Source organism: Tinamus guttatus, unplaced genomic scaffold (assembly GCF_059628265.1).
Source record: "Tinamus guttatus ecotype Peru unplaced genomic scaffold, ASM5962826v1 Tinamus_guttatus_pri_ptg000646l, whole genome shotgun sequence".
NCBI classification, from domain to species: domain Eukaryota; kingdom Metazoa; phylum Chordata; class Aves; order Tinamiformes; family Tinamidae; genus Tinamus; species Tinamus guttatus.
In genome coordinates this window covers 129,385-156,767 of record NW_028289180.1, presented here as the reverse complement: position 1 = coordinate 156,767, position 27,383 = coordinate 129,385, and the positions used below count along the sequence as shown (strand labels likewise).

General features: G+C 39.7%; 1 protein-coding gene across 1 annotated transcript in view; it reads right to left on the bottom strand.

The window, feature by feature from the left end:
- The window catches only part of LOC104564899 (rap1 GTPase-activating protein 1), a 39,119-nt gene that overhangs the window by 9,419 nt on the left and 2,317 nt on the right, over positions 1–27,383 (bottom strand). Inside the window, exons 2-18 of the mRNA XM_088535795.1 lie at positions 23,206–23,299; positions 22,734–22,769; positions 17,544–17,591; positions 16,298–16,336; positions 16,017–16,208; positions 8,884–8,987; positions 6,576–6,636; positions 6,209–6,262; positions 6,027–6,110; positions 5,675–5,775; positions 4,895–5,024; positions 4,456–4,611; positions 4,107–4,178; positions 3,704–3,790; positions 2,937–3,071; positions 1,461–1,601; positions 128–231 (exon numbers count right to left, since the gene is read on the bottom strand). Coding sequence (XP_088391921.1) covers positions 128–231; positions 1,461–1,601; positions 2,937–3,071; positions 3,704–3,790; positions 4,107–4,178; positions 4,456–4,611; positions 4,895–5,024; positions 5,675–5,775; positions 6,027–6,110; positions 6,209–6,262; positions 6,576–6,636; positions 8,884–8,987; positions 16,017–16,208; positions 16,298–16,336; positions 17,544–17,591; positions 22,734–22,751 — 1,526 coding nt within the window. The 5' untranslated portion in view covers positions 22,752–22,769; positions 23,206–23,299. The remainder of the gene's footprint in view (positions 1–127; positions 232–1,460; positions 1,602–2,936; positions 3,072–3,703; positions 3,791–4,106; positions 4,179–4,455; positions 4,612–4,894; positions 5,025–5,674; positions 5,776–6,026; positions 6,111–6,208; positions 6,263–6,575; positions 6,637–8,883; positions 8,988–16,016; positions 16,209–16,297; positions 16,337–17,543; positions 17,592–22,733; positions 22,770–23,205; positions 23,300–27,383) is intronic.

Below are 27,383 nucleotides of genomic sequence, written 5' to 3'. Positions count from 1 at the left end.
GCATTCCAGCCATTTCCATTCAGACCTCATTCCTACTAATTCCCCTCATGTTCTTATATAAGCTCTTCCATCTCCTTTTCTTCTCCTTTTCTCTTTTCTCTCTGCCTCACCTTTCCACGATTCATACCTCTTTTCTTCCTGTATGCTTTCAATGCCAATTGCACTACTTCGTCGCCCATGGAAGCGGCTGGCACGAGTGCGTGATGGGCTCCTACCAGGCATGGCAAAAGACTAGAAAGAAAAGGAAAATGTGACAGATTGGAGGAGAAAAAAAAAAGAAAAAAAAGGAAAAAAAAAAGGAGGAACTGGAGAAGTGTGAGCGTTTGCTACGTGGATCCCAGCTCTTCTCCTTTACTCTGGTATGCCATAGCACTGCCCAGCTCCACCGGCACAAAAACGAATTCCTTCTGTCAGTTAGAAAGAGAAGCAAAATCACAGAGATACTGTAAGAGAAAGAGACAGAGAAATATAGAAGCGAAGGCAGAACAAGTTACATAGTCTATATGCAGAGGAAGGGACTTAAGAAGAGAGTATTCCCACATGAACAGAGAAGGAGAGGCAGCATCAGAAAAAGGCAGAGAAAAATAGAAGTTAAATGAGAGAAAGAAGCATCAAGCCCATGTCATTACTATTCTCTAGCTGAGCTGTGCTGACATAAAGAATGTATACAACTAAACTGTCACCAAGAAACTCCCATACTGAAAAACTTAGTCAGAGATACTCCTTTGAGTTTGCCTACACTGGCAACACTAGGGCAGAGACTACAGGCAGCTGGATGCAGTTCAGCCAAGGTGACCATATTTTCAATACCAGAAATACAGATACTTTCCTGGAAAGTATTTGTCATAGACTTATCATGTCCACACTGATCACATACCTTTAGTATCCCTATTAAACAGGAAAGACTTTGACAGTATCCATAATTACTCACTTTTTTCTCACCCCAAACTCTATTCATTCTTCTACTGTTCCCAACATGCAAACTCCATTTGCAGCAAAACAACATCTTGAATAAACGCTATGCTGTTATCTATATTACAGAGAAAAATTTTGTAAAATGAAACAGTTCTAATATCCCAACAGTCACAGCCCTTGTGATTAGACAAATACAGTGCCATTCCAGTCAAACCACAGTTTTTTTTAAATTATGACACCCTGCAGGATCTAATCCAGGATAGTAGAGATAGATGTTTGATGTAAAGTCACATTTGCCTGTATTTTCACTTTGCATCAATCTGAGTTCTAGTTCATGGATGAACTGGTGCCAGAGACAAGCACAGACAAAACAGATTGCAACATATGCTGTCTAAAACCACTTGTGAAATGGAATGACAGAACCAAAAGACGTTCACAAAAAGAAAATCTAATAGGAAAACCTACCAGGAAAAGAGAAACAAAATGTATGGCTGGGTCCCAAGGATATGCTACATTCTTTCTTACAGTCCACCCTAGTACCTTACCGCGGCAATGGCCTTAGGGCCCTCGGCGACACTCTGACTGAGAGCAAGACCAGTTGTGCGGCTGGGCAGGGTAGCTGGCTGCTGTTTTCTTATGGATATCCCCATGGTATCCAGGCTCTGGCTGCGGCCTCTGATCACTCGCTGAACAGAAGGGAGGCAGGGAAACAGACAAGCACAGATACACATATAGACATGCACACAGTAGGGCAGAATGAAAAACAGCACAGAGAGGGTGGAAAGCTGGGACAGACCAACACAAGTACCATGGAAATCCTAACTCCTAGAAGGCAGCATCCTAGATACTACCCATTTTTGGACCTAGCTGATTCATGAACCTCAATGCCATGGAAGAACCCTTTCCAAGTATATTCTCTGCTTTCACCTCCCTTGTCCTACTGCAACAAATAAAGATTTCCTAACAGTATCACAACTTGCTGGATAAGACAGCATCATCTGGAATAGCCCTGACACATATAGGTTGGGAATGCAAAATAAAATTCGTATTCAAGACTGTACAGTTCAGTCTTGCACAAATTAAGTGCTGGTCCCAAAGAGAAAGTAGCAATATCAAAATCGGCAGTATTTGAAAAAGCCATTTTCTAAGTTTACTTAAATCTTCTCCAGTCTGCTACACAGGCCATCTGTTTATAATGACATATAGATCACAGCATCTGCTAGAAGTCATAATAGCACAGAAAACATGGAATGGGTATGAAATTCCTGGTTTGCAGCGAAGGCAACACAGGCATTGTACATATAAATTCACAGCACACCACAGCATTCCAGTTCTGACTGAAGCTATGCAGATATGCGAATGGGCTAGTTCCACAGCCCTTAGCAAATCCAACCAGCCCACCAGAGGAGCATGAAGAGGTTAGGTGAAACAATGCTATTTATAATAAGACTCTCTGTACAGACGGATAATATGATATACAAAAGAAGATATGAGACTGAAGTGGGAAGGGAAAATACACAGGCAATTGATGTAAGATCCTTCCTATATAGTCAGTCTAAATTATTTTTCTCGTTTATGCACAAACTTCACTTTCTAGCATCATCTTGTATTTGTAAAAGTCGGTCCTGTCACCTAATCCTGGTTTAAAAAAAAGTACTCTAAGCTGAACAATGGGGAATGAGCTTTTAGAAGGAAAGCAAAATATCACATTTTCTAGACATTACACTTCTGTGTGTTAGAAATAATCATTAGATGCAATTCTTATAACCCACAGTGATAATGAAAATAAACTGAAGGACATCTGCTGCTTCCTGCTAGTTCTTACACTTCCTCTTGCAAGCACTCACTCCCTTTCTTTTCTTCCTTCTCTTTTCTTTTCATCAGTCAGAGAAGATGTCTTTTCTGTCTCACCTTAAGTACAGCTGGTCAACAGGGTCAATATTCAGTGATGGGACACACAGTGAGCTTGAGCTGAGTGTAAGCAGCTGACTGAGGAACTGCTACAATATACCATGACTCACCTTAAAATTCTCAAAGAAACTACCACCGCCGTTCTCCATCTTGTCATCCTCCCCTACAGGCAAGCCCATCATACTGCGACTACGAAGCTGCAGCTCCTCAAAAAGGCTCTCCAAGAGGGCACTCCGAGTTCTCTCCTGCACCAGCAGTGGAAAAAAGAAAAAAAAGTTCTGTGATTTTTTTAATGTTGTTTTCCTGTAATCTCTAAATAAATTAATTTAGATAATATGAAATAATTTCAGTTTTGTAGTTACTATAATACTCAGCTCTTTCAAACTCTCTCTAATGAAGTGTTAGGACCCCACAACAAGGTATCTTTATATGGCATAAATGCCATTAAAATATTTTTACGGATGTGGAGACTGAGACATAGGTTGAGGGCAAACAATTTTTTTCAAGGTCATCTAAAAGGCAAGCAGCAGAGTCTGGAAGAAAATTTTGGTACCTTGAACCAAAATCAGTGGTATTGGTATGCTCCCTCTAACAACACTGACTCTCACACTAATAAAGAATTTCCTCCAGCAATAGGTATGCCTTGCACTTCCATTCTTATCTGATGATTAAATCTTTACATTAGAATGTACCTGTGCATATCATGCCTGCTGTAAAGGCAAGCATAACAAGGCTGAGCAGAATTACACTTCATCTTCCTTTCTTAAGCAACTCGAAATTAGAAGCAGAAAGTGAAAAAAAAAACCCACTGTGTTCTTAATCCGGCGGTAACACAGCTTTATCATTTTTAATATGAACGAACAGGTAATAAACCCACCTCTAATTTAGCAAATTTTTCTGATCGGTAGCAGCTATACTCAGCGTTGATGAGCTTGGCCAGGAGGAATTCACGAAACTCTGCACTCTATAAGATAAGATGAAGACTAGACTGGACTGGACATGAAGACCAGACTGGAGATGAAAACTGCAATACAGGTATCAGATGTGAAGAGCTCCACCTTGCTACTCTTTAGACTTCCAAAGTCATCTAACTAGACTGAAAACACGGATTCTGAATAAAAGTAATAAAAATTAAATGTTCATATATGAAATGTATAGAAATACTATCTAAAATACATAAAAATGATAATGTAAAATATATTTAAAATATAAAAAAAATACATATGATATATTTATATCATATATAAATTGCCATCTAATACTGGATCAGAGACACAAACCTTTCTAAATATGGCTGGGTTTGGAAGAGAGGGCCCAAAGAAGGGGACATCATCTCGGGCTGTGACTGAAACCTGAAACAATACAAAAAAAAAAAAAAAGGCAGAAAAATACAGAGATCCAAGAGTGAGTGAAGGGCAAGGAGAGCTGGTGGCAGCCATCGGATTGCTGTGTTTATTGATAGTAGACTTAATTTTACTGATAACGTTCACTTTCACTGATAACGTTGATGATATTGATTGACAGAGAGCTGTTGGGATTACAGTTGGTTGAACCTCTCCCAAGGGTTAAAGAACATATTTCCACTTCAAGGATCAGTATCACTAAATCACCGCTATTGGTTCCGTTTACCTTGTAGAGAGTCTCCCCACTGGTGCTGTGAGTGAGCTGAATTACCACATAAGCATGTAAGAAATTAGAAGCAATCATATCAGGAACAAAAGGTGTGTTTTCATCCTGGAAGATGATGGCTACAATGTCATTCCCAATGTGACGCTTCCGCTGAAGCTGGTGAGAAAGAAATAATAAGTATAAAGAAATAATAAAATGGGGATGCAGGGAGAAAAAAAAAAAAAAAGCACTGAATAGTAAGACAGAACCCCCCTCCTCAAATATCAGTCTGTCCAGTATCCCCAACCCATCCCATCTCATCAGCCAAAACCCTCATCACCTCTTTTACCGTTACTTCAGTTTTAATCCCCAGCATTCTAGGCATTCTCCCCCTAACTAGCTCCTCATCAAAAAATCCTCTCATCCACCCTATTGAATTCCTCAGCTGTCCTTACAATACCTGCTGGGAATCTCCCTCAGTGAAGGGCAGCTTTGTAGACACATGAAACATGATCTCCTTGCCCCGGAAATTTGTATAGATCGATTCAGTGCCTGTTTGACCCCTAGTGACATCCAAGCCTCCCCGGAAGCTGAATAAATCGATACCGTGTGATACACAGGGCAGGATAGAGGCGAGAAAGACAAGAATATGGAGAGAAGAAAGAAGATGTAAGCAACACGAGCTTGTACATCAACATTAGCAAAGGCAATATTTAAGAAAGCAGTGATAGAGGGGCACCATGTCTTCCCAGAATGAATAAAATCACTGAAGATGCATTATGTTTCTGCTGATTAACTCCCTTGCTGATTAAAAAACACAAAACCAAACCAGCAATTCTTAGAAGAACTCCGTTCTTTGGCATTCTCTTAGAAGCAAAATCTATATTTGAGAAGTACAGAATGTACAGACTGTCACACAGAAATTGATGAAAAACATCCTGTGGCATTGTAAAACACACTCACATTCACACAGTCTAAATAAATTATTCTTTGCTGATGGCCAAGATCCTATCAGACTTGTAAATGAAAACTACCAGGAGAGATGTGAACTCCCAACTGGCTCACAGACAGGATGACAGACAAAAGCTTTCTGGGTTCCTACACCTACACTGGGATTCCCAGAAGACAGTACTTTTATGCAAGCAGAGCTTTAAGAGTTGTTCATTCAAAGATGAAGCATCATAAGCAGTGTTCCCTAATTCAATTCAATACTGACTTTCTAACTGTACTGGTTACAAACCCACGAAAGTCTTGCAGCTGAATCCTTTCACCAAGGAAATCCAGAAACTCCAGAAAGCCCAGACTCTCTTCTGTGTTACTGAAGACTTCTTCTTCAGTTGTCTTCAAAAGAAATATGATAAAAATCACAAACAGTACTAAGAACAGGCAATGATTTCTAAACACATCCTAGCAGGTTTGAAACCCTGTACAAAGAAAATGAATGAATCAATATAAGGCAAGCTTGTATCCTTTCTTTTTATGGAGCCTGTATTTGCCACAGGATAACAGATCTTGTTATTACATTTAAGTTCAGAGAACTGCCTCTGTTTTGCCTAAAATATCTTCCGATGTTGAGTAAAGAGGGAGCTTACCTGTCCAGGTTTCTGGTAGATGACTCCAAATTTAAAATTATTGCTTATGACATGTTCATCAAATGCCACAATAAGCTGTGAAGCCTGAAGAAATTAAAAGGGAAAAAATACAATTATGAATTAATCTCATCAGTCAGCCCCTAACGGCAAGGCGCACACACAGACATAACAGTATATTATACCTTAGGATAGAGGACAGGAAAAAATCGTTCAACGTTCACATCCTCGCACAGAAGCTGCCGAGAGAGAGAGGAAAACAGAGGTGTTATCAATGTGTATTCTTGCTTGCTGCTGTTATGAGAGTGCGGAATTTTATTAATAATAATTTGTGAGTCCCTTCTAGAGAAAATTCTAAGGTAAAATTAGAAGAAGAAAGAGAAAAGAAGCTCATGGAAGCATGAAAAGAAAGTATATGTCAGTATTGGCAGAGAATAGTAAAAAAGGGGGAAATGTGAGGACAGAGATGTGAAAACAACTTGAAGGATAAGGGTTGTGAGAGGCAGAGAAAGACTCATGGTGTAAGAGTAAACAGGCAAACATGGATCTCACCTTTGCCATTTGGACAGCATTGGGAAACTCATTCAGACAGGAAATAGGGATGAGATCATGTCTGGTGCCAGTCCGAGTCCTAAAGTTAGAGCAAATGCTGAGGGAGACATAAACAACTCTAGCTCTTTAAAGAAATGGCAGCTATTCCTTCAGGTCTATCCTTAAAGCAATTAATTCTGGAGGATTAATTTTAAACCCAGCACTTAAAATCACTAAAAAGGGGAAGTATTTATGTTTCTTATTGCTTATCACTTGCTCTTGGGGAGGAAGGTAAAAGACATGCTTAGTCCTTTGCTCCTTCGTCTTTGTGCTTTAATACATTTTGCATATATTAAAGCAAAACGTTAAAACCTTTTTTGCTTTTTTATATAGAAATCTTAATGTTGAAATATGACTCATGGACACAATATTATGATGGATACACAAGATCATAAAATGAGATTTTGAAGGACTGCTAAAAGGTCTGTTAAATACAGACTAAGTAGGTCGATGTGTCAAACTAATGTATAGGACGCAGAAACTGGTTTAGTGTTGCCCCGGAAAGCAGAAAGACAGAAGTTTCCTTTCTCTCTCCCTATATTGAAGAGATCTCTTTCTAGAGAAGAAATATTTGGCTGTCACAACCATCTTCGATCTATATACACAAGCTTTTGGGAAGGATGTCTCCTATTATAATAGGATATTTTAATAAGGTAATTAATATAATTAATACCTGCATGTTCTTCACCAGACTCCTTTTATATAAGCGTTCAGGACTCAAACTTTCCCTGGCACAACTTACACAGAGGCTATGGGTTTTTTTATTTTTTTTTAATAGTTTATTCTCTGCCTGGAACTCTATCTACAATAGAAAAACATCACTTTTCTCGCAGCTGGCTCCTATGCAACCCAAAGTTTTCTGCCAGTCCTGGATGACAGACTCAGTTGCTTTAAACAGCATTTTCCCTACTGGAAGATCATCCATCCAATAGTGTTCTAAAAAGTTTTTCTGCAACATGCCTATCACCCACATAAGGCCAGCTTTGCTCCATCTCTAATTTATTCAGCATCGCTCTCTGTGTAATGGCCTTCTGTGTAACCCTCAATGGTTGGGGGTGAGACTCCCAAAAGTTATGGTGTTTTGAAGGCTGTCTTAGAAAGCTAATGAATGTTCCAGCTCACTGACAGGTAATCCTTAGTCTTGAGTATGAAGTTAGGCCTGAGTTAGATTGTCCTCTACCACAGCCTGCATCTTGTCCCAGAAAGTACTCATGTGTCTCTAAATAAACAGAACAAAGATAAAAATTTTCTTTTTGAGGGAAATGTAGATATTTTTTACACAGGAACTCTGAAGATGTGCCTGAAAACACCACTTCAGCTTCCTGAAGAAAACTGCTGAGAGAAGCTCAGAAAGGAAGGCCAGAAAAGAAGGTTTAGAGGTTCTCTCTCTAAAGGCACTCACGTATTGGGAAAGTTACTGCCGGAGCTCCAGAAAATTGCTTTCCAGATGAAACTGTTCTCAGCACTGCCTTAAACTTCAGTGTTATGTGCCTCCAATATAGAGTCATTCTTCCTCCTCAGTCAAACAACAAACCATGATGCAAACACTTGACAGTCTCTGTATGGAAGTGCCCATAGATCTCCCTGAAGTATAGAGCCACAGGGGGCTCCAAGAACCTGGTTATCTCAACAAATATAGCCTTCTCACATCTGACACGAGGGAAAACCTCAAGCACAAAAAGAACATTGTATGGGTAGAATCATTCAGAATGAATTAAATCTCTCCCGTCTTTCTAGCAGAGGTAATTACCATCAAAGAAAATAATAATAATAATAATAAAAACATTTTAAGGACAATTCATAAATGGAGTTGGTTGCTATAAAAACTGACTGAACAAAAAGAAGAGAATAAACTCTTCTGCTATCAGCAATTAGCCTGGATTTATTGGGATTGATATATGAGCGGGAGAGACAAATCAATGAGAACTTCATGCACGGGACCTGATTCTATCTGATTCTCTTTGGATTATATTAGATTCATATCTTAATACGTTAATTTTTTAAGGGACACCAGTACATTCCAATTTTTAGTCTTCAATCCAGGATACAGAATAGAATAAGACAGGCATTGTATATTGTACTTTCGAGTTAGCAGTGATGAGACATAGGGGTAAGAGTCCTTGTCATAAAAAAAGAAAAAAGAAAATAACCAAACAAAGCAGTAGAACCCTGAGAGAAGCAAAATCATCTGAGCTACACTATAACAAGCAGAATTATCAGTACCTTTGAATCATGGAGTACCAAACACATGAAGAGCAGACATGGTTACCTCAGCAACAGGCGAAGGTTTTCCTGTTTCTCGATCTGTTCATATTTCACTGAAAGTACAAGATAGCCCAAGGATGTGTCACTGGAGTAAAAGTTCTGGTGTTCCTGGAAACAGGAAGTCAAAGCAGATTATTCCCAACATGCTTAGAGAGCAGCCATAAGTGATATTGAATTTGATATTATTATCCGGCCAGCATTTTTCATATATAAAATTTCCATGACCACATGAATATGCTAGAGATCACTGCTTAGTCACACAGAGTATGAATAGATACACAGACAGTCCCTCAAATCTAAGAAGAAAAGTCACTTAAGGAAAATAGAGTTCTTCAAAATGTGTTGTTGACAGTCCTCATCCTTCTTCCTTCTCAGGACACTTTCAGGAGCAAACTTTTAGAAATAGACTATAGCTGAGAAGGAACTCAGCTGACAGGGGGTGAACTGTGACTGTGCAAAGGTGAGTGTGAGGCAGCACATTAATATCCTCAAACATGCTACTGCTGGTTAAAGAAAAAAAAAACTAACCTTGAGTGATAGTTTTTATGTGAAAATTTGGTAAACTTCTCTGAGAAGCACGTTGGAAATAACCATGAAAATCAGAAGAAAATCATATTACAATCTGCTGACCATGGAATCAGAAATGTATCCACAGAGATCCTCAGCACAGAACAGAAAATCAAGGCTATTTTTTGGTTTCATTTGCAGAGAAATCTTGGGATGTTCCAAATCCCAGATGATATGCCTCAAGATATCCAGAACCACTTGTGGTTCTGTTAGGAAAAAAAAAAAGCTGGTGCCACTCACTAAAAAAATTCCCAGGATATAAGATTCAAACACCTTAATGGGGAAATTTTCATTTGTAAATACCACCCATCAACTATTTCATAGAGAAAAGTATCGCATGTCATATTGTTTGTTGATATACTTCCTAATGGTAGCGTTGTCTGTCATCTGTTGACTTGAAAAGTAAAATCAAAATATATATGTCTGAAGTTAGCTGCACCTGAAAGTCAGACTGAACTGCAAGACCAGAAGCCAGAATGCTGCTCAATGAGACTTCTGAGTCAGATTCCAGACAGTTTGACTTATTGGGATCTTAATTGCTGGGGGGATTGCAGATTGCAATCTGTTCTAGGGGATTGCACTGTACCAGATCTGCAGCTGGCCATAACCAGATGGAATGCATAAAAGGGTGCAATCCTTATCAGGCGACCAGATATGGGGATCTTAACTCATTTTTTTGTCACCTTTCAAGCTACTTTGCCTGCCTAGGTTTATCCTGAGTGTAAGCCTGAGTTATAAATAGAGATCTGTGTAATCCTAAGTATGAAAAAAAAAGTAATTTCCTCCTTATAACTTTTTCTTCCTCCTATGATTTTCTTCCTCTGTGACAACAGGGAGACCAGAAGGCAGAGTCCTTCAACATGCAACAACATTTATCTTGGTCTGTCAGGTTAAAAAGAGGTGAACTACTGAAAAGCTGAATAGCTTACATAGAAGACGGCAACTCAGTGGTGACAAGATACCCTGAAGCCAAGATGACAGTGTTGGTCAAAGTCATAGAAACAGTGCAGCATTTGAGATAGTCTGAAACAAAGGTCTGGATGTCAAATGGATCTGTGAGGAAAACAACTAGGTATCTTTCATGAGGCCAAGAGAAAGAGTTAAGAGAAGAGGCCAGGAGTGCTGATATTTCACTTGAAAAGTTATAAAGTTATTAAGTATCAGCCACATTCTTAACTGCTTGTTTTTGTTGACAAAATAGAATTATTTTGACTACACAGTAGCAGCACTACTTTGTACCAGACAAAAGTAAAAGAAATGTTCCCATGAAACTTGGTAAGTACCACCACTTTTTTTTTGGCAGTATGAGCATATGAAGTCAGAACATGACTCAAAATCTTATCAAAAAGGACTCAAAATGGGTTCAGTAGCCCATTCTCTTCCTCTGAGAGAATAAAAAATCAAAAACAATCAACTAGGGAAAAAGAAACTCAGTAACATCTGGTCACCTGGTAGGTGACCAAATGATTGCATGAAGACAAACAGAAAGACAAATATATCTGAATCTCCAAACATATCAGCTGTCTATAAGTGATAGCCTATCCGTCAGTGATAGATAACTAATAAGCTTACAGCACTGGTTAGGGAGCATCATAATTCCAGCAAGTCGTTTTATTGGAGAAGGGTATGGTGTTGTTTGCCAGTCAAATGAAAACAAGGACCTAAAAACTAGTATCATTGCTGGCAACTGCAGAACAAAGAACCACCAAGGCAGGGCTGGTGCCAAAATAATACCTGATAAGGTTGTCTCCGTTCAGGCCATCCCTGCATCTCTGCTTGGAGAAAACTGAAAAAAAAAGAATCTTGGGCTGATGACAGCTTATCATGATAGGAAAACAGTAACAGGCACCTAAACACACGCATTTGCATGCCATAAAAAAAAATCTTAAATAAGAAAAGACCTGCAGTCTTGACAAGTCTGGGAACATGCTTATTGGAAGCACAGCTTTGCAGTAATGAAATGATTTCCCATACCTTAAAATAACAAGGGACATAATTAAAATTATACCTATTTAATGAAAATGCCCTTTCAATGATTTGGTACATAAATAGTTTCTGCCTTTCTCTCCTAGGTTTAGTCAGAATTTCCCATTCATAATTTAAACTGAATTTTCTTGTCATTATTTTATTGATCAGTTTAATCTGAATTAGTTCCTCAATACAGTTCACAGAACTGCAGCAGTATTTTATCTCAAAGAAGGCATAGCATAATGGAAGAATACTTGTAAAGGGAAGGGAGGAATTTCTTCCTTCATCAGCAGTGCCAACTTAAAGTGTTTAAATGCACCCTAAGATTCTTTAACTGGTATTTCCAAAGTATATCACTATTAAAAAATTTCTTACCTCAGACCACTTCTATTATAGCCTTCTGAGGACAACTAATGCAGTTAACATCTTCCACAGATTAACATAAGCTCTTACAGTCTTCTTTCTACAGCCAAAGTGAATCTTACTGTGTAACCATCATAAAACCAAACATGGATCATGAAACAGAGGAAAGGAACTGAGTATGTCTTAGAACACATTTTTGTATGTCTCAGAACACATTTTTTGCTTGTTTGTTTTGTAGGGTCTGCAGCAAGTTTTTCTGTAAAAAGGGCCAAAACAATTGTCTGCGTTTGAGTGATGTAGCATATGCATACCCACAAGAAAAATGTGCATATAGACTCATTTTTATTTTGTAATACCAGCTCTGCTCTATTCACTCCAGTCTCTTAAAGGATATTCTCTAAAAAACTGGCTGTGCCTCTCCCATCGCTCATGGATTCTTCACAGACTAAAAAATGGCCAGTTACTCAGAACATACAAAAGCTCTTTTTTTTTTAACCTTTCTGGAATAACCTTCCCAAGTTTTCAGCAAGACAACAACCCAGGCCATACACACCAAATTACTGGGCTCTACAACTTTGAATTGAAGAAATAATTTCCTTGTGGAAAGCTGTGAACTCTTTCCTTACCTAAGCTTTTAAGCCATGCATACTGCCACGTTTACATAAAGAGCTTCCACAGTCCAAGGTCGATCCAGCGAGCATTTGCAACCTTTCATACCCATGACATCTGGTTTTCTGTGATGGAAATAGGAGTCCTGTTCACTTCGTTCTTTTGTTGTACAGCCTTGCTCACTGACTTACATGTTTAATGACAGAGATACATATTCATTTCAATTAAGATCAACACAACTTCTCACCAAAAAGTTCATAAAATCATAGAATCATAGAATGGAGAAGGTTGGAAGGGACCTCTAAAGATCATCTAGTCCAACTCCCCTGCACTCGCAGGGTCACCCAGAGCACGTGACACAGGACTGCATCCAAGTGGGTTTTGAAAATCTCCACAGGAGACTCCACAACCTCCCTGGGCAGCCTGTTTCAGCGCTCTGTCACCCTCACAGTTGATTCCTGCCTCTATAAACCTGATATAGATCAGTGGTATGCAGTGGTTTTTGCAAATGTCTTCTATGCATGAAGCTAGCAGGCCTTTGTATAATTTTCCATAGCTGAAGATACATCTTGCCAGAAACATAGAATCATAGAATGTTTAAGGCTGGAAGGGACAGGACTGCATCCAAGCGGGTTTTGAAGATCGCCAGAGAAGGAGACTCCACAACCTCTCTGGGAAACCTGTTCCAGGGCTCTGTCACCCTCACTGTTAAGAATTTTTTCCTTAAGTTCCTGTGGAATTTTTGGTGCTTCAGTTTCTGGCCATTACCTCTAGTTCTGTCGGTGGCCATCAGTGAAAAGAGGACAGCACCATCCTCCTTACTGCTTTCCTTGAGGTACTTATATACACTGATCAGGTCTCCTGTCAGCCTTCTCTTCTCCAGGCTGAACAGGCCCGGCTCTCTCAGTCTCTCCTCATAGGGCAGATGTTCCAGGCCCCTGATCATCCTTGTAGACCGGCGCGGGACTCTCTCCAGCAGCTTCACATCCCTCTTGGACTGTGAAGTTGTCTACTGCTTTTTCATTTTCTTGTATTTCTCAAGCGAAAATTTCTTTCCCATACACAAATACTGTGTATTCTTCCCTGCAAACATTGAGTGAAAAACTACCTAACTGCTCATAGCTGTACAGCATAATTTAATAATGGTTTAGTTATTTCTTCACAGAATAAGCAAAAGCCAGCCTTAGCATATTGAGTTTCATTTCTGTCTACCTCAGTGGACATTCAATGTACTTTATATTGCACAGTGCTTTAACCTCTGTAACGTTAAGGGCCTTCCCTTAGCAATTCTGTAATTTGTCTTTCACGTTTACATTCCATGCAAACAGCTGTGGCAGAGTTTTTTCCAAAATGACTGTGGTTACCCTTGTTCCCAAGCCACTGTTTTTGTGCTGCCTTACTTATGTCTTGCATGCTCAATTGTCACTCTCAGATGGGGAGATTCTTCTCAGAAGTGCCAAGTAGCAGGACAAAATGCAATGGGCACAGAGTGAAATAAAGAAAATTCCATCTGATCATAAGAAAGCATTTTTTTCCACTGTGAGGGTAGTTAACCACAAGAACAGATTGCACAGAGAGGTTGTAGAGTCTCTAACCTCAGAGATATTCACAATCTGACCGGACACTGTCCAACGTGACCTGCTGTAGCTGACCCTGCTTGACCCTGCCTGCCAGATGATTTCCAGGTGCCTTTTTCAACATCAACTATTACTCTGTAATATTGCTGTTCTAGCAGGATTCCTTCAAAAATGAATTGATTATAGTGTGAGAATGATCCCTTGCTTGTTTTTATCCCTTATTCACAGTTTTTAGGAAAAAAAAAAGATTTATGAATAATGAAGCAATTTAAACAGCCAGTAAGCATTACCCAGTAACATGCATGCACAAAGATAGCAATCAATCAACATTCAATACGTGCTCTTGATCAAAATGCTTGCCAATCAGCAGTATTAGCAGCATAAGCTAACTTCTACTGTTAGAGCCCACGTATGCCATCAGCTACAGACTCCATAAACAAATCATAAACAAATCTTTGTGCATGTAAAGCTTGTCTCAACATCCTTTGTGCAACAACCGGTGTCTGTTTACATCAAAAAGATCTACCTATATTCAATACTTTCATTTAACTCACAAGAGTCTTTGATAACAGAGGGCCTGATGGACTTGACATTTTGAAGGGGCTGAGGAAAATTCTGGTAAGTTGCGCCCAAAAAGCAATGTTGCATTTGCATTAAGGTTTCTGGGCCTAGATTGGTTATTTTATGCTTGCAGAATGAAGTAAGCATGTTTTGTTCACCACTGTAGAAAAGGAAGAATGCAGGAGAAAAGAGTTCTTCTGTAGTACTAAAACGCTGATGGTTGTACTGTTAGTTATTTAGTACTCTTCATGAGGGCACTCTGCAAACTATATCAAGTCTGATGGAAAGAAAAATCCTGGATCTTCATTTGGAATAAGCAATGATAGTATCAAGTCAGCAGAAATATTATGATCAGACCAAAAATCGTACCCCAATTGGTCTTGCATATAGCTAGAAACATTCAGACTCAACCTTAAATTTACCATGACAGAGTAATAATTACATTGGCATATTGAAGGATTCCAAAATGTCCCATGACAAATGTCTATTAAGAGGCTGTAGGATACACCTGTCAGCCCTGAGAAAAAGCTTCTGGGAAAGGTACTTAATATAACTGACAAATGATATTAACATTGGTCTGTTTCTAGTGTTATATACTACACAAGAATAATCAGACAAATCTGACTACTGCCAAACAGATCTCCAGTACAGATGTCCAAAGTTACAGCACTTCTGTTTTTTAACTTTTCAAGAGAAAAAGTTTTCTGAATAAGCCATAGCATGAATGCATCCACCAGGACTTCGGATCTCCTCATCTCATGAACTGAGCCTCAGAATAGACTGAATTTGTTCTCAAGTGCTCTTGATGGTTACTATGATCTCAACATTCAATCTCAGAATCAATTATTTCCCTTAAAAAGCCAATGCAGATGGACAGATGGACAAATGTTCACCTTCTGATGCCAAGCCCTGCTTCCCTACGTGTCAAACTGAATTTTGTTTAATGCAAGGAACATTTAGCACCAAACTTGCCTAAGCCAAACTCCAATAAACCCCATTTTCTAGTTCTCTCACAAATATTCTCCGGTGACCAGAACTGTGTGGTCATGATGCTTGCTACTTTTCTATAGTGATAAAAATGAACCATTTTGCTCACTTTTGAGTGTTTTGCATCATTAGTGCCAAAGGTTTTGATCTCATATCCAATATTATTCACATATTCCAATATTACTACTTTTTTTCCATCATGATCCCAAAGTCGATATCAGTCCTCAAGCCTCAAAAGAGCCTCTTAATTGAATACAAGCTTTTTCAAGGACAGATGTTTCCCTCCTGTTAATGCCTAGAACTACAGACAGGTCACATGAGGACCAATTTAATAAACTACCGGCAGTATGGTAGAATGGATCTTACTCACATTAGTTCACATCTCCATGGCAGGAAATGAGATGGAGTAACTTTGCAGTCATTTCTAAATCCCTCAGGAAGAGCTTGAGCTACATTTCAGCCTCGAGACTGGGTGGGCAGAAAAGACCCTGGAAGTTACTCTTACCTTCCCCAGGAAATGCTTGCGGTACAGCTTGGCTGTAGGATCACTCTCCAGTTTCACTTTTCCACTCCAGGTAAACGGTATGTCAGACACAGTTGGATTCAAGCTGGAGAGGCTGTGGCTGGTCCCTTCAATCCAGTAGCCCCCAAACTGGGGTAAAATAATGAGAGGATAAGGCCACCCTTTCTGTAACACCTATTCAGAAGGACAGAGAGAACATGATGTTCTCTTAACTTGAAAGGTCAATAAAGCCCAGGGGAAAAACAAGAGCAGAAATAACTCACCTCATGAATGCTGGGATAAGGAATATACTCCTCTTCTGTCTGAAATTATAAGGGACCATTAACAAAGATGTGGGAGATCTTTTAAGTGCTATGCTCTCGTGATAATCCAAGCTGTGTCCCCAGCTACAGCTTCAGCCCTAACCCATTCAGAAAGTTTTACCTTAGGATTATATATTAGAATCTATTTTCCAGGTCCCAGCATTATAATACAGAAGTTTCAGAAAAAATAAACTCAGAAGCCAGATTTCATCCTTTTTTCTCAAAACTACACGAAGTACAGGCATGCAAAGTGAAGTAGTTAGCTAAACTGCAGATATAATTGTGCAAATTAAATTGTCTGAGAACTGATAGCCTCTCTCCCTTTCTTCCACATAATGTTAGACTGCTTTTGTTCTTCTGCACAGGGGAATAGTTTACAGGGAGAGATGACTGTAGGATGATAGAAATAGTACTATATTTACAGTGAGATCGAGGATGTGTCAACATAAAGCTAGACATATGGTGTACAACTGAGTAGTGCTGAGGCATTTTTGCACAATTAGGAGGAATGCCTGAGCCATTTATGCCAAAATAATGTCTCTTTAGCTCTATTTCCATGACCACAGAGTGCACTAGCTACTCTGTCAGTCTAAAGTTATATAACATCCTTAGCTCCTAGTGTAGCTCTGTGTAGCTCTTTTCCTTTTTTTTTTTTTTTTTTTTTTTTTTTCTTTTAAGGTCATTCCAAAATTAACTTCAAGGTGAAGTTTAATTTTAAAGTTACTGGGCCACACAGCAGAGATATTGAAGAAAAGGAGAGTGGAAGAACTGAGAATTTAAAGACAGAAATCTGTTCTTCCCAATGTTGAGGGAAGCAGACCAGCCTTCTAGAAGTTACGATCTGAGTACTCAAGCCAAAATAACAATATTTATGAAAACAGACTGAATGTAACGTTCTCAAATTTAGAAAAAAAAAAGCAAAAATATTCAAAACTAAGGCTGTTAGTAATATTAAACAGACTAATTGGAACCACTGAAATTTGAAAAAGAGTTTTCTATGATTCTATGATTCCATTTCAGCACTTTCCTTCATGGTCTTGTGTAGCGCCCCCACAGCTTAAGAAAAATATAGACAGACAGACAGAGAGATCTTTTTCAGCTGTCTGTAGGCTACCTGTTTACTTCAATAAGAAAACACAGGGGAAAACAGGTCGGAAATCATCTGTCATGCTCAGTAACTTATATAGCAACAATGACCTATCCTGACCTTGAGAGGAGCTGGTAGGAAGCATCTTTGTTCATCCAGTCGGCTCGCCTGGAAACAGAAAGCCATAGACAGTGAATCAGGTGTATTAGAATACCTGCTTCCCTTACCCTCTGCACCACATCCCCAAGCGGTGTATTTTGACCCTTTCTGTAATATTCTATTTTCTGTAAGCTCACTATTGAGAGTAAGCAGGAATAAAGCAGGAACTTGAACAGATCTTTTAAAAAGCAGCATTTCTGGTCATAAATCAAAAGCAGCCTGACCTTGAGCTGAGGCTCAGAACAAATGCACAACACATCGAAGAAAGTCCTCAGAAAGAACAAAAGAAAACCAGGATAGCTAAACTTCAGAATAAGGGAAACTATTAGAAACATGAGGGCATTCTTCAAAAGTCTGAAATTTTTTCAAAATACAGAAAATAGAAACAAGAACAAATTCTAGAAGGTTAAATACAAAAATACAGTAAAGTAGCTAAGGAAATTTTGCAGCTGACATAAACATTAAAAAATATTTTTTTTTCTTAAACACATCAGGAAAGAAGCCTGTCAAAATGTCTACAGGGACAACACAGGACCAAACTATAAAAGCAGACCGTAGAGTTTATCCAAAGTCTTCCTCAAATTGAAATACCAGTATAAAAGTCAAGAGACAGCCCTGACAAAGCAAAGAGCAACAAATTACTACAGCTTGATGGGTTGCCAAATAATATGGAATAGAGGCTGACAAACGATCTTTACCATTTGCGGAGGTAGGAGTTTCTAAGCACAAAGGGCAAGTGGATGCTTTGTTCAGGTGACCTGGAGTTTCACCTGTTAATCTAGTGTGTTGGGGCTCATGAGGGAGGCTAGGTTCTGAAACAAAAGTATCAGTTAACAGCTCTGCTGAGGGCAGCTTGCTGAAGGGCAATGCTTTGCCAAAATATTACTGAGGCAGGAGTATCATGCAGGTTCAAACCACACTCCTTCTGGAACAAACTGAAAGCTTCATGGACCAACTTTTTATGCCCTGTGGGATTTTGCAAATAGAAATGGAGTTGAGAAACTGTAATGCTGCACGATCTCTGCTCTCTTCCTTGGCATTTACGACAAACATGATAAATGCGAAAAGCTTCCAGTTCTAAAGGAAGTCCTGATAGAAGACCTGTATCTCAGAGAGGCCTGAGGGAAAACTTCCTAGATGATATAAATGAGTTCCTGCTTGTATCAGAGCCCATACAGAAAACAGAGAATGTAGCACACCAGCACATTCCATTCTAAACTGCCTACTGTTAACCTGGAAATGGAAGATGTGGGCTTATACCTACCAACCTCCTGCCCAGAGTGAGGTGCAAGATAATAGCAAAGGTCTAGTGCAGCCCGGGCCACAGAGTGCAAAATTTTATTTTGGGGGGGTACTTGGGACAGCAGAGGACAACGTAAGTTGCTGAAGTGATTTCAACAGGGTCATTATCAATAGCAATATCTCTAGGGTCTTATGCAAGGGAACTACCTGGTTTGAGCAGGATGAAAGAATGCATGGCAGACAAATGGCGGACATCTCCAGGTGTCCAGACACACAGAAGGGTCCAATGAGGAATAACAATGATATGATAACAAAAATTGCATTTATGGCAGAGCTTCACTTCCAGTGTTAATCAGTTGATTTCTACACATCAGAGGAGAAAAGATCCTTCCAGAAAGAACGTCAATATGGAAAGGGTAGTGCTTTGACAGAATTAGGGATGGTCAAGCAACCTTTTAGCTAGTGCTGGGGCGAGGCCTATGTAAGAGGCAGACCCAGAATGTTGCTTCCAGAGTGCAGGTAACAGAGATAACAACAGTCATGGCAGTTTGTGCAGTTTCTAGCAGTTTCTGCGTAGGTCTTCTGGGGACTTTGCTGGAGGTTGTTGGGTTATTTCTGGAAAACCTCTGAGGAACTAGGAGGAGGCCTGCTGCTGACAGGTAAGGAAAGCCAGGCAAGGACAGCCACGGACGCCTGAACTTCTCCAGAAAAGTTCTAGTAGCTATTAACATGCTCTGTGGCTAGGAAGTTGCCGGAACCTTTCTTCCAGCCAAACCCTAATTACGGAGGGCCTTAAAAAATAGAAACTCTAGCGATGGCAAAGGCTTAAAGCTGGTGCCTTCTGGTATGAGGGCAAGGGTTCCTGCACTATTAGATGACCTGACACTTCAGAATTGATTCAGGAACTGGGAGCATTCTCAAATGGAGCACCTGTGGAAGCTGAGCCTCACCACCCATTAGCACCAAGAGGAAGCTGTGATGTTAGTAGTGGGAGGCTCCCTGCTGTGAGTGACAGCAGCCTATCTGCTGACCTGCTATCTGGGGTAGCTAGCTGCTTGCCAGGGGCTTGCATGCGTGATATTGTGGAGACGTGGCTAAAGCTTGTCCATCCCACAAACTATTAGCTGTCTTACATGTGGACGCTAAGAATACTGCCAGGGGAGACCTGGAAAGTATCAAATATGACTACCTCACTCTGGAGGTAATGATGGAGGGCATGGAGGTCCAGGTGTTGTTCTTCATCCTGATGGTGAGGGAGAAGACTAGAATGCTGCAATGGATGGATACAGGCTCTTTCGGAAGAACAGACTGGGAAGGCGAGGAGGGGAAGCTACCCTTTAAGAAGGCAAATGGTATACTGGGTTGCGTTAGGAAGAGCATTGCCAGATTAAAAGAGGTAGTCTGTCTCCTCTAGTCAGCCCTAGAGAGGCCACATCTGGAGTACTGCATCCAGTTCCGGAATCCACAGTACAAGAGACATATGGAGCTACTGGAGTGAGTCCAACAAAAAGCTATCAAGATGATTAAGGGACTACAGCATCTCTCATATGAAAAAAGGTTGAGAAGGTAATGATTGTTTAGCCTGGAGTAGACTTAGGAGGAAATCTTATCAATATGTATAAATTCCCAAAGGGAAAATGTAAGGAAGACAGTCAGACTCTTCTCCATGATGCCCAGTGACAAGACAAGAAGCAACAGGCAACAAACTGAACCACAGGAAATTCCATGTGAACATAAGGAAAAGCTTTTTACTGTGAGTGCAAAAGAGTGCTGGGACAGCTTTCCCAGAGAGGTTGTGGAGTCTCCATCCCTGGAGATGTTCAAAAACCATCTGGACACAGTCCTGTGCAACCCATTCCGTGTCTCCCTGATTGAGGCAATAGATGATCTCCAGAGGTCCATTTCAATCCCAGGTATTCTTGAATTCTGAGACTGGTTTAAAATAGATAACTCATATATAAAGGGAGACAAACACATACACATATATTTCAAGTAATGGTTATAAGCTTGAAAAAAAGGCTTCCTTCTGAGGCCTCATGGAATGGTTTCAGCTTAATATGAGAACATAACTTTACCCATTAATTCATCACATATGATTTGAAATAGCCAGGTTAATTTTCATTCAAATAATGACACTCCAGTAAGACTGTGCAAATACTCAAAAATTACTTCTATCCCGTGTCAGCTATTTTAACAGGATTTTAAGAAATGTTCAAATCTCTGCTGTGCTTGTTACTCACTTGATTGCTTATGAAAATCTCAAGTGCAATTTTCAAGAAAAATTCAATAAATCTAAAGGAGAGGTGAAGTCAAATGGAAGGAAAGAGAATGAGGAAAAAAAGATAAATAATAAAAAAATCTGGGGGGAGGAAATGTTTCTCTGGAAAACACCTCTACCTTTCCTTCAAAAAAAAAAAAAAAGCTGACCCACAGCAGTGAGGTGACAAAACAAGCTAAATCAGACACACACCATATACTCCTAACAATTGGCAACTAAGAAACCAATATAGATGTGAAATTAGGTGGTGTGTTTGTAAGAAATTCTTACCAGTTCCCTCTCTTAAATTTAGCTCTCTAACACAGGACGTCCAAATACAGTGAGAGAGAGAGTTTTCATATGGTCATCTGAGAACTGATAAACACTGAGAATTTTACACCAGACCCTTCTTCCACTAAAGGACACCTGTTAGCAGTCCTTTTCTCTATAGATTTCAAAAGGCCTGCAACACTGCAAACACTGCAAACACTGCAAGAAAGTGTTACCATACCTTTCAATAGGTCCTTGAACTGAATAAGTATTCGAGCTTACTTTCTAGAATAGAATTAAATGATCCAGACATTCTTATAAAAGTACATTATTCTACAGCAGTGAAAATAGATCCAAAATTGTTCAGGTGTCAGACAGTAGATATATGTGAATATCTGCTGAATATACTCAGAGGCATACTTTTAGTCCCTTTTCCTCACATTTCTCCTTCCTAGTCTACAAACCTGTACCTCAGTCTCATATCTCCATCTGCAGCCAGTATTTTGCTGCTACCTTGCACCTCCTGATATTTATTGTCTCACCAAATCCTGTATTCTCTCCATATCCATAATTTGGCCACCCAAATTCCCCAAAGGATGTTGAGGCTTTCTTAGAAAGGTAACTCTTAATTGTAGTAAGCAGTAGGAGTTATGAATCTCACTTGAGGGCAAAGCTAACCCTAGCATTTTAAAGAAAATGCATCAGCCAGAGAAAATAATACTGACACTATGAAAGGTTGCTCCGAGAAGAGGCCATCTGAAAAATACAGTTTTAACATTTTTTTTTGTTAAATATATAACACAGCACTATTATATTCATATCTCCTGTTTTTGTAGAGGAGCTTTTTTTTTTCTTTTTTTTTTCTATTTAATTTTACCAAGAGCATGTGTGTATTTCCATATAGCAATTAAGCCAGACCACTTACTTGTGAGTGCTAAAGATTAAGTCGAGTAGTTATTTATTAGACTATTTGGCCTTTCTAAATGCAATTATGCTAGCATTACAATAATAATCTGTCATTAACACCTGTTTGATATCCTGCAGTAGTACAATTTCTTGAAGAATACTCCACATATACCCTAACGCAACTTCAGTTTTCTCTCAAAATCATACTTTAGTGAACAACAGACTCAAAAGAATTTGCTTCTATTCCTTCCATCATGCTGGTTGGAAAAATGCACATAGAGAAACACTCTTGAAAACCCACTTAAGACTAAGTATTGGATGTTTGGCCTGGGAGGGATAAATATGCTGCAAGCCCCATGTAAAGGATGTTGGGGATGAAGTGACAAGCCGGAAATAGGAGTTGATGATTGACTGTCTGATTGACTGTCTACAAAAATTAAGACACCTCAAAGTCTGACAGAATAACTTCTCCTTACCTGCATTTTTTCAATCATCTCAAATAAGTCCACAGTCTGTGAAGAGAAAAGGTAACAGAGAAATAATTTGATATTTGCAAGACCAAACACTATCTTCTATGGTAATCCAGATACTGATCGAGCTAAGAACTTCTATGTTTTGGTACAGAAACTATTTTTGTTGCTGAAGGCAAGACGGAATCTCAGAATCTGTCTTCCTTAAGTGATGGCATGTTCAGTACAACTAGCTAAATTTTCATCTTGTTTTGTGAGAGTTCGATCTGATAGAGCATGTCTCAGGAATTTCTCTTTGAATGGATCAAAACCCCCAAAATGGTTTGACATAAGAAAGGACTACACAAACAAGTTGGGATTCTTACACGGAATTCAGTAACAGTAGTTTTAAGGCATACACACACACAAACTTGCCTTCCTTCACTTCTTTTCTGAAGTCTTATCTAAACTGAACCAAAGGAATGTGAACTGCATTTACCTTGTTGGAAACAGCAGGAGTGAGAACAGATGGAATGTCTTGGGTTGGAGAATCTATAACATCACTGAGGCAGCAGACCTGCTCATCAGACCTCCTGTAAGAGACAGAGACAGAAGAGGGTGGGCAGAAAAGGCGAAGAAAATTCAACTCTTGGAGAACTCAAGATACAAGAAATTGCCTGCAGATGCCTCCTGCTGTCTTCTGCTCACTCAGTCTATCCCCAAATCATTTCTTGGCTGTGAAGAAGGTGTCACTCCCAACACCTCAGTCCAGCTGGAGATATGGGTGGTTCACAGATCACTTACCACATGTTCTGGATAGTTCCCCCAAAACCTCCTGGTTCCTATGTCTTTCTCTTTGCTCACATATATTATTTTCCTCACACTGTTTTTTCAGGTGCTAAGTAATCTTTTCTGCCAAGTTCCTACTCTAGCACAGATTTTATAGCAGAAGAAAGACATATCTCACAGGATGCTTTGGCACCAGATGGGAAAGAATGCTGGCAGTGAAAAAAGATGGCGATGGCAGCCACTCTCAAATAAGGTCCAAAGGCCAAAATACTACTACAAATTGGCAGTTCCTTGAAATTTCCACCCATCTCAAAACTGCATGATATTAGAAGAGCTAAAAGCTCTGAAATGTCACTGAAATCATAACCTGAAGGACACAGTTGCTACAGCCTGGGTATTAGCTTCCAAGAGAGGAACATAACAGACATGGTGCTAGAACAGAGTTGATACATACTGCAGGAGAGAATTAGGCACAAATTTGTGTTATCTCTGCTGATAAAGCCTGTGCACCTATTAGATGGGCTCCTCTCTGCACAATTTCTATTGAAAATGCATTATTATTTTGGTCATTACTGCAATAGCATGTTGTGTGTATACAAACAGCAGAAGTCCTCATTTAATTTCACAGAAAACAAAAAATAGCCAACATACTCCACCTTAAGAAACATACATTAAACTACAAAACAGTCACTATCAGTGCTAGCTCTAGCACCTTCACTGTGAGTTGATAAATTCCATGCCATTCATAATTTTTACTAGAAATCATAGTTGGGCTGCAAGTGTGCTATTTCACAGCTAAGGTCACTTAAGGATCATAAATAGGCAGGGTAGGGAACAAAGCCCAGATTTTTAATGTAAGAGACAAAACATACCTACTTGGAGAGCAATCGTGAGTATAGCACATTCAAACCTGGATGCCTCTGAAATCAGTTCTATCATAGGAGGCTTGAGGTTATCCTCTAGTTCTTAGATACAACATGCAGGCTCCTATTGCCTTCATCCTAAGAGATTAGCATCTGTAAATGGTGAAGGCTCATGGCCTTTGAAACCAATGTCTACATTCTCTGTAGTATGGAACAGAAACTAGCCAATTCCAGAGAAACATAACAATATGTCTTTTGTGCAACTGGATGCCCAGGGACCTTACTGCAGGTTTATATATTTGTTGACGTTGTATTTTTTATGAAATGGCAACTAGAGAAAGTAGAAGCTATGGAAAAGACTAAAAAAGATTGATTTCATTCTCGGCAACCATTGCATTCATTTTAAGGAAGTAACCTAACTAAAAGCAGGCACTTCTGTTCCATTCCTAAATACTTGAGTCTCAATTCTGTATTGGTGTGAGAAGCAACTCTTGCAGACCTCTACATTTCCACTGTTAATGTCCCATACTCCTGTTTGCAGAATCCCCAGCAATGTCAGTCCTCTGATCTCCACACAGCTCTGTAAAAGTCATTCCTAGATGCTTATAGCTGAACCAGTTCAACAGCAAAGCCTCTACAAATATCTGTCCCGAGAAAACTAAACATTGGCTTTTACAGATTTCATAAATCCTTCCATTTATCTTTCCTAAGTCTTCCAGAAATTTGTTGCATTTTGAAGAGAAGTGTCCCAAATCCTTGTATAATTATTTTTCTGAAAGTTCCCAGGGAAGTAGGTATATGGTCATTTATAAAAACCTTTCCTAATCTAGAAGTCTTCCAGTAGAAGAAAAAATATTATATGACTGGCAACTAATTGTGGGACTACAGTCAGTATAATAGCTGAGTGATGAATGATTCTTGCAATAAGGCACTGATATGATCTTGGAACCATCCACTAGAATGGACAGCCAATTCAAAAGAACTGAAGGCTATGCAAACGTAATATGAAGCAAGAAAAACAGTCACAAAGTGCTCATATGGAACATTTCTGGGCAGTCACTTCCCTTGAGCAACAGTTTGTACTATTTCACTCACATGTTTCTCCCTTAGACTTAATCCACCAAGTAACATTTTTTTGTGTTTAGTGAAAACAGCTAAAAACATGATACTAAGAATCTTAGTCTAGTAAGAATACCCATATGGATATGGGTATGACATTTTATTTTGCTCCAAGTCACGCACAGTTTCCTAAAAAAATAAGAAAAGGAATTAGCAAGGAAGAACTAGGAAAAAGAAGCAAGCATTATAGAAGAAACACCTTTTTTTTTTTTTTTTTTTTTCTGGCTTGCCCCCAAACTCTTCTGCTTATAGACTCTGACTTCAAGTTAGAAATCCTATTTTCAACAGTACGCCTGTTTTCTGACTCTTAGGGAGCTATTTCTCTCAGCTTGAGAATGACTGCTCCAAATGCTATGGTCAGTCCTTGCTCTTTGGTCAGGATTTTCTCTTTCCCTTCTTGTTTCTATAAATAAGATGGGAAAGGTATTGAAAAAAAACCAGATCTGTCAACTCAGTTCTTACCTTTAATCTTGTACTCCAGAGAGGGTTCTCACCTCCATGGTTGGAAAAAGGATAACCTTTGCAGAAAATGAACCTCTCCACAAATCCTTACTTCTACCTCCTAAGAAGCGCTAATTAGAAAATTTGTTTTCTTCCAGTGAGGCACAAAAATAAAGGAGAAAAGAAAGCAACTCTTGCTTACTCTATTTCTTTTCAGAAATACTAGCTCCCCTGCCAACGCTCTCTCCACTCACCATCTTAGAATCACAGAAAGATTTGTATGAGAAAGGATCTGTGGAGGTCTTTAGTCCAATGCTCACAGCAGGGCTGACTCCAAAGCTAGATCAGGACTTTCCAGGTCAGATCATGACCACCACCTTCCACCTTCTCAGCTGCCCTCCTTTTCACACATTCTGGAAGATCTCTTCTTCCGGCTCCTACAAGAAGACTTGTATCAGGTAGAAGGGACTCACTCAGTATTCCACCTAGAAATATTTAAGCCATTCCACTACCCTGTGCCATGCTGAAGGAAGGAAATGCATAGTGTAATGCACCTAACAGACAGCCATCCCACTACCAGTACATACCCTCTGTAGGCTCCAACACAGAAACTGTGCTTTCGGGAAAACATGCTGGACTTCTCCGCTAAAGGCAGCTCCCAGCTTTTCTCCTTGGGTGCTTCCTCTCCTCTTGCCTCAGCATGGAAAAGGGCACAGACTCCCTCCTTGCTCTCTACAAAGATCAATGCCTCTCCCCCGCCCCTTCCCAAGCTGTGCTTCAAATGAGACTGCAAAGAGCTCCTCACAGCTGGGACCAGGCCTGAACAGCATGGACAGGAAGCTCCCGGAGAGACAGGTAATGAGAGTGAAAGTCAGGAGAGGAGAATGAGGACAGATGGAGCAAAAGGAAGCATTGAGGGATGGGAAGTTATTGCTCTCTCTTCTCACCAGGGAAGGTTGATTCCCCCATATTTACCTTCCTTGCATGGCCCATAGGACATGGGATAGCCTGCAGGAGGTCTCTGCTGGGACTGCAGAGTCTCAGACGGCTGAGTCTGGATCTATCAGTGGGGGTAACAGATTTAGTCTCCAGGATGGACAGCAGAGGGGGCCCTTATTCAACCCTGCTGCAGAGTAAAACAAATTACCCAAAGTTGCCTCCCTGTATCCAGCAGAAGCGGTCATGCAGTCAGGCGCCTGCAGCATGTCAGGCTCTTCATGGGGAAAATATGGAAGAGCATACCTAGCCCACTAGCCCTTGATTTTGGGGACAGATATACATCAAATAATACATAGATTAGGCACAACATCCCTCCTGTAACATAGATGGCTTATCTAACCTGTAACCTATTCTCTAGGTTATTTTAAGGGTGAGAAGCCCAAATTTTGAGGGCACTAAAACCTTTAAAGACATGTAAAGACACTCGGATAGATTGTCATTCCTGACAAAAACTGAGGATAAGAAC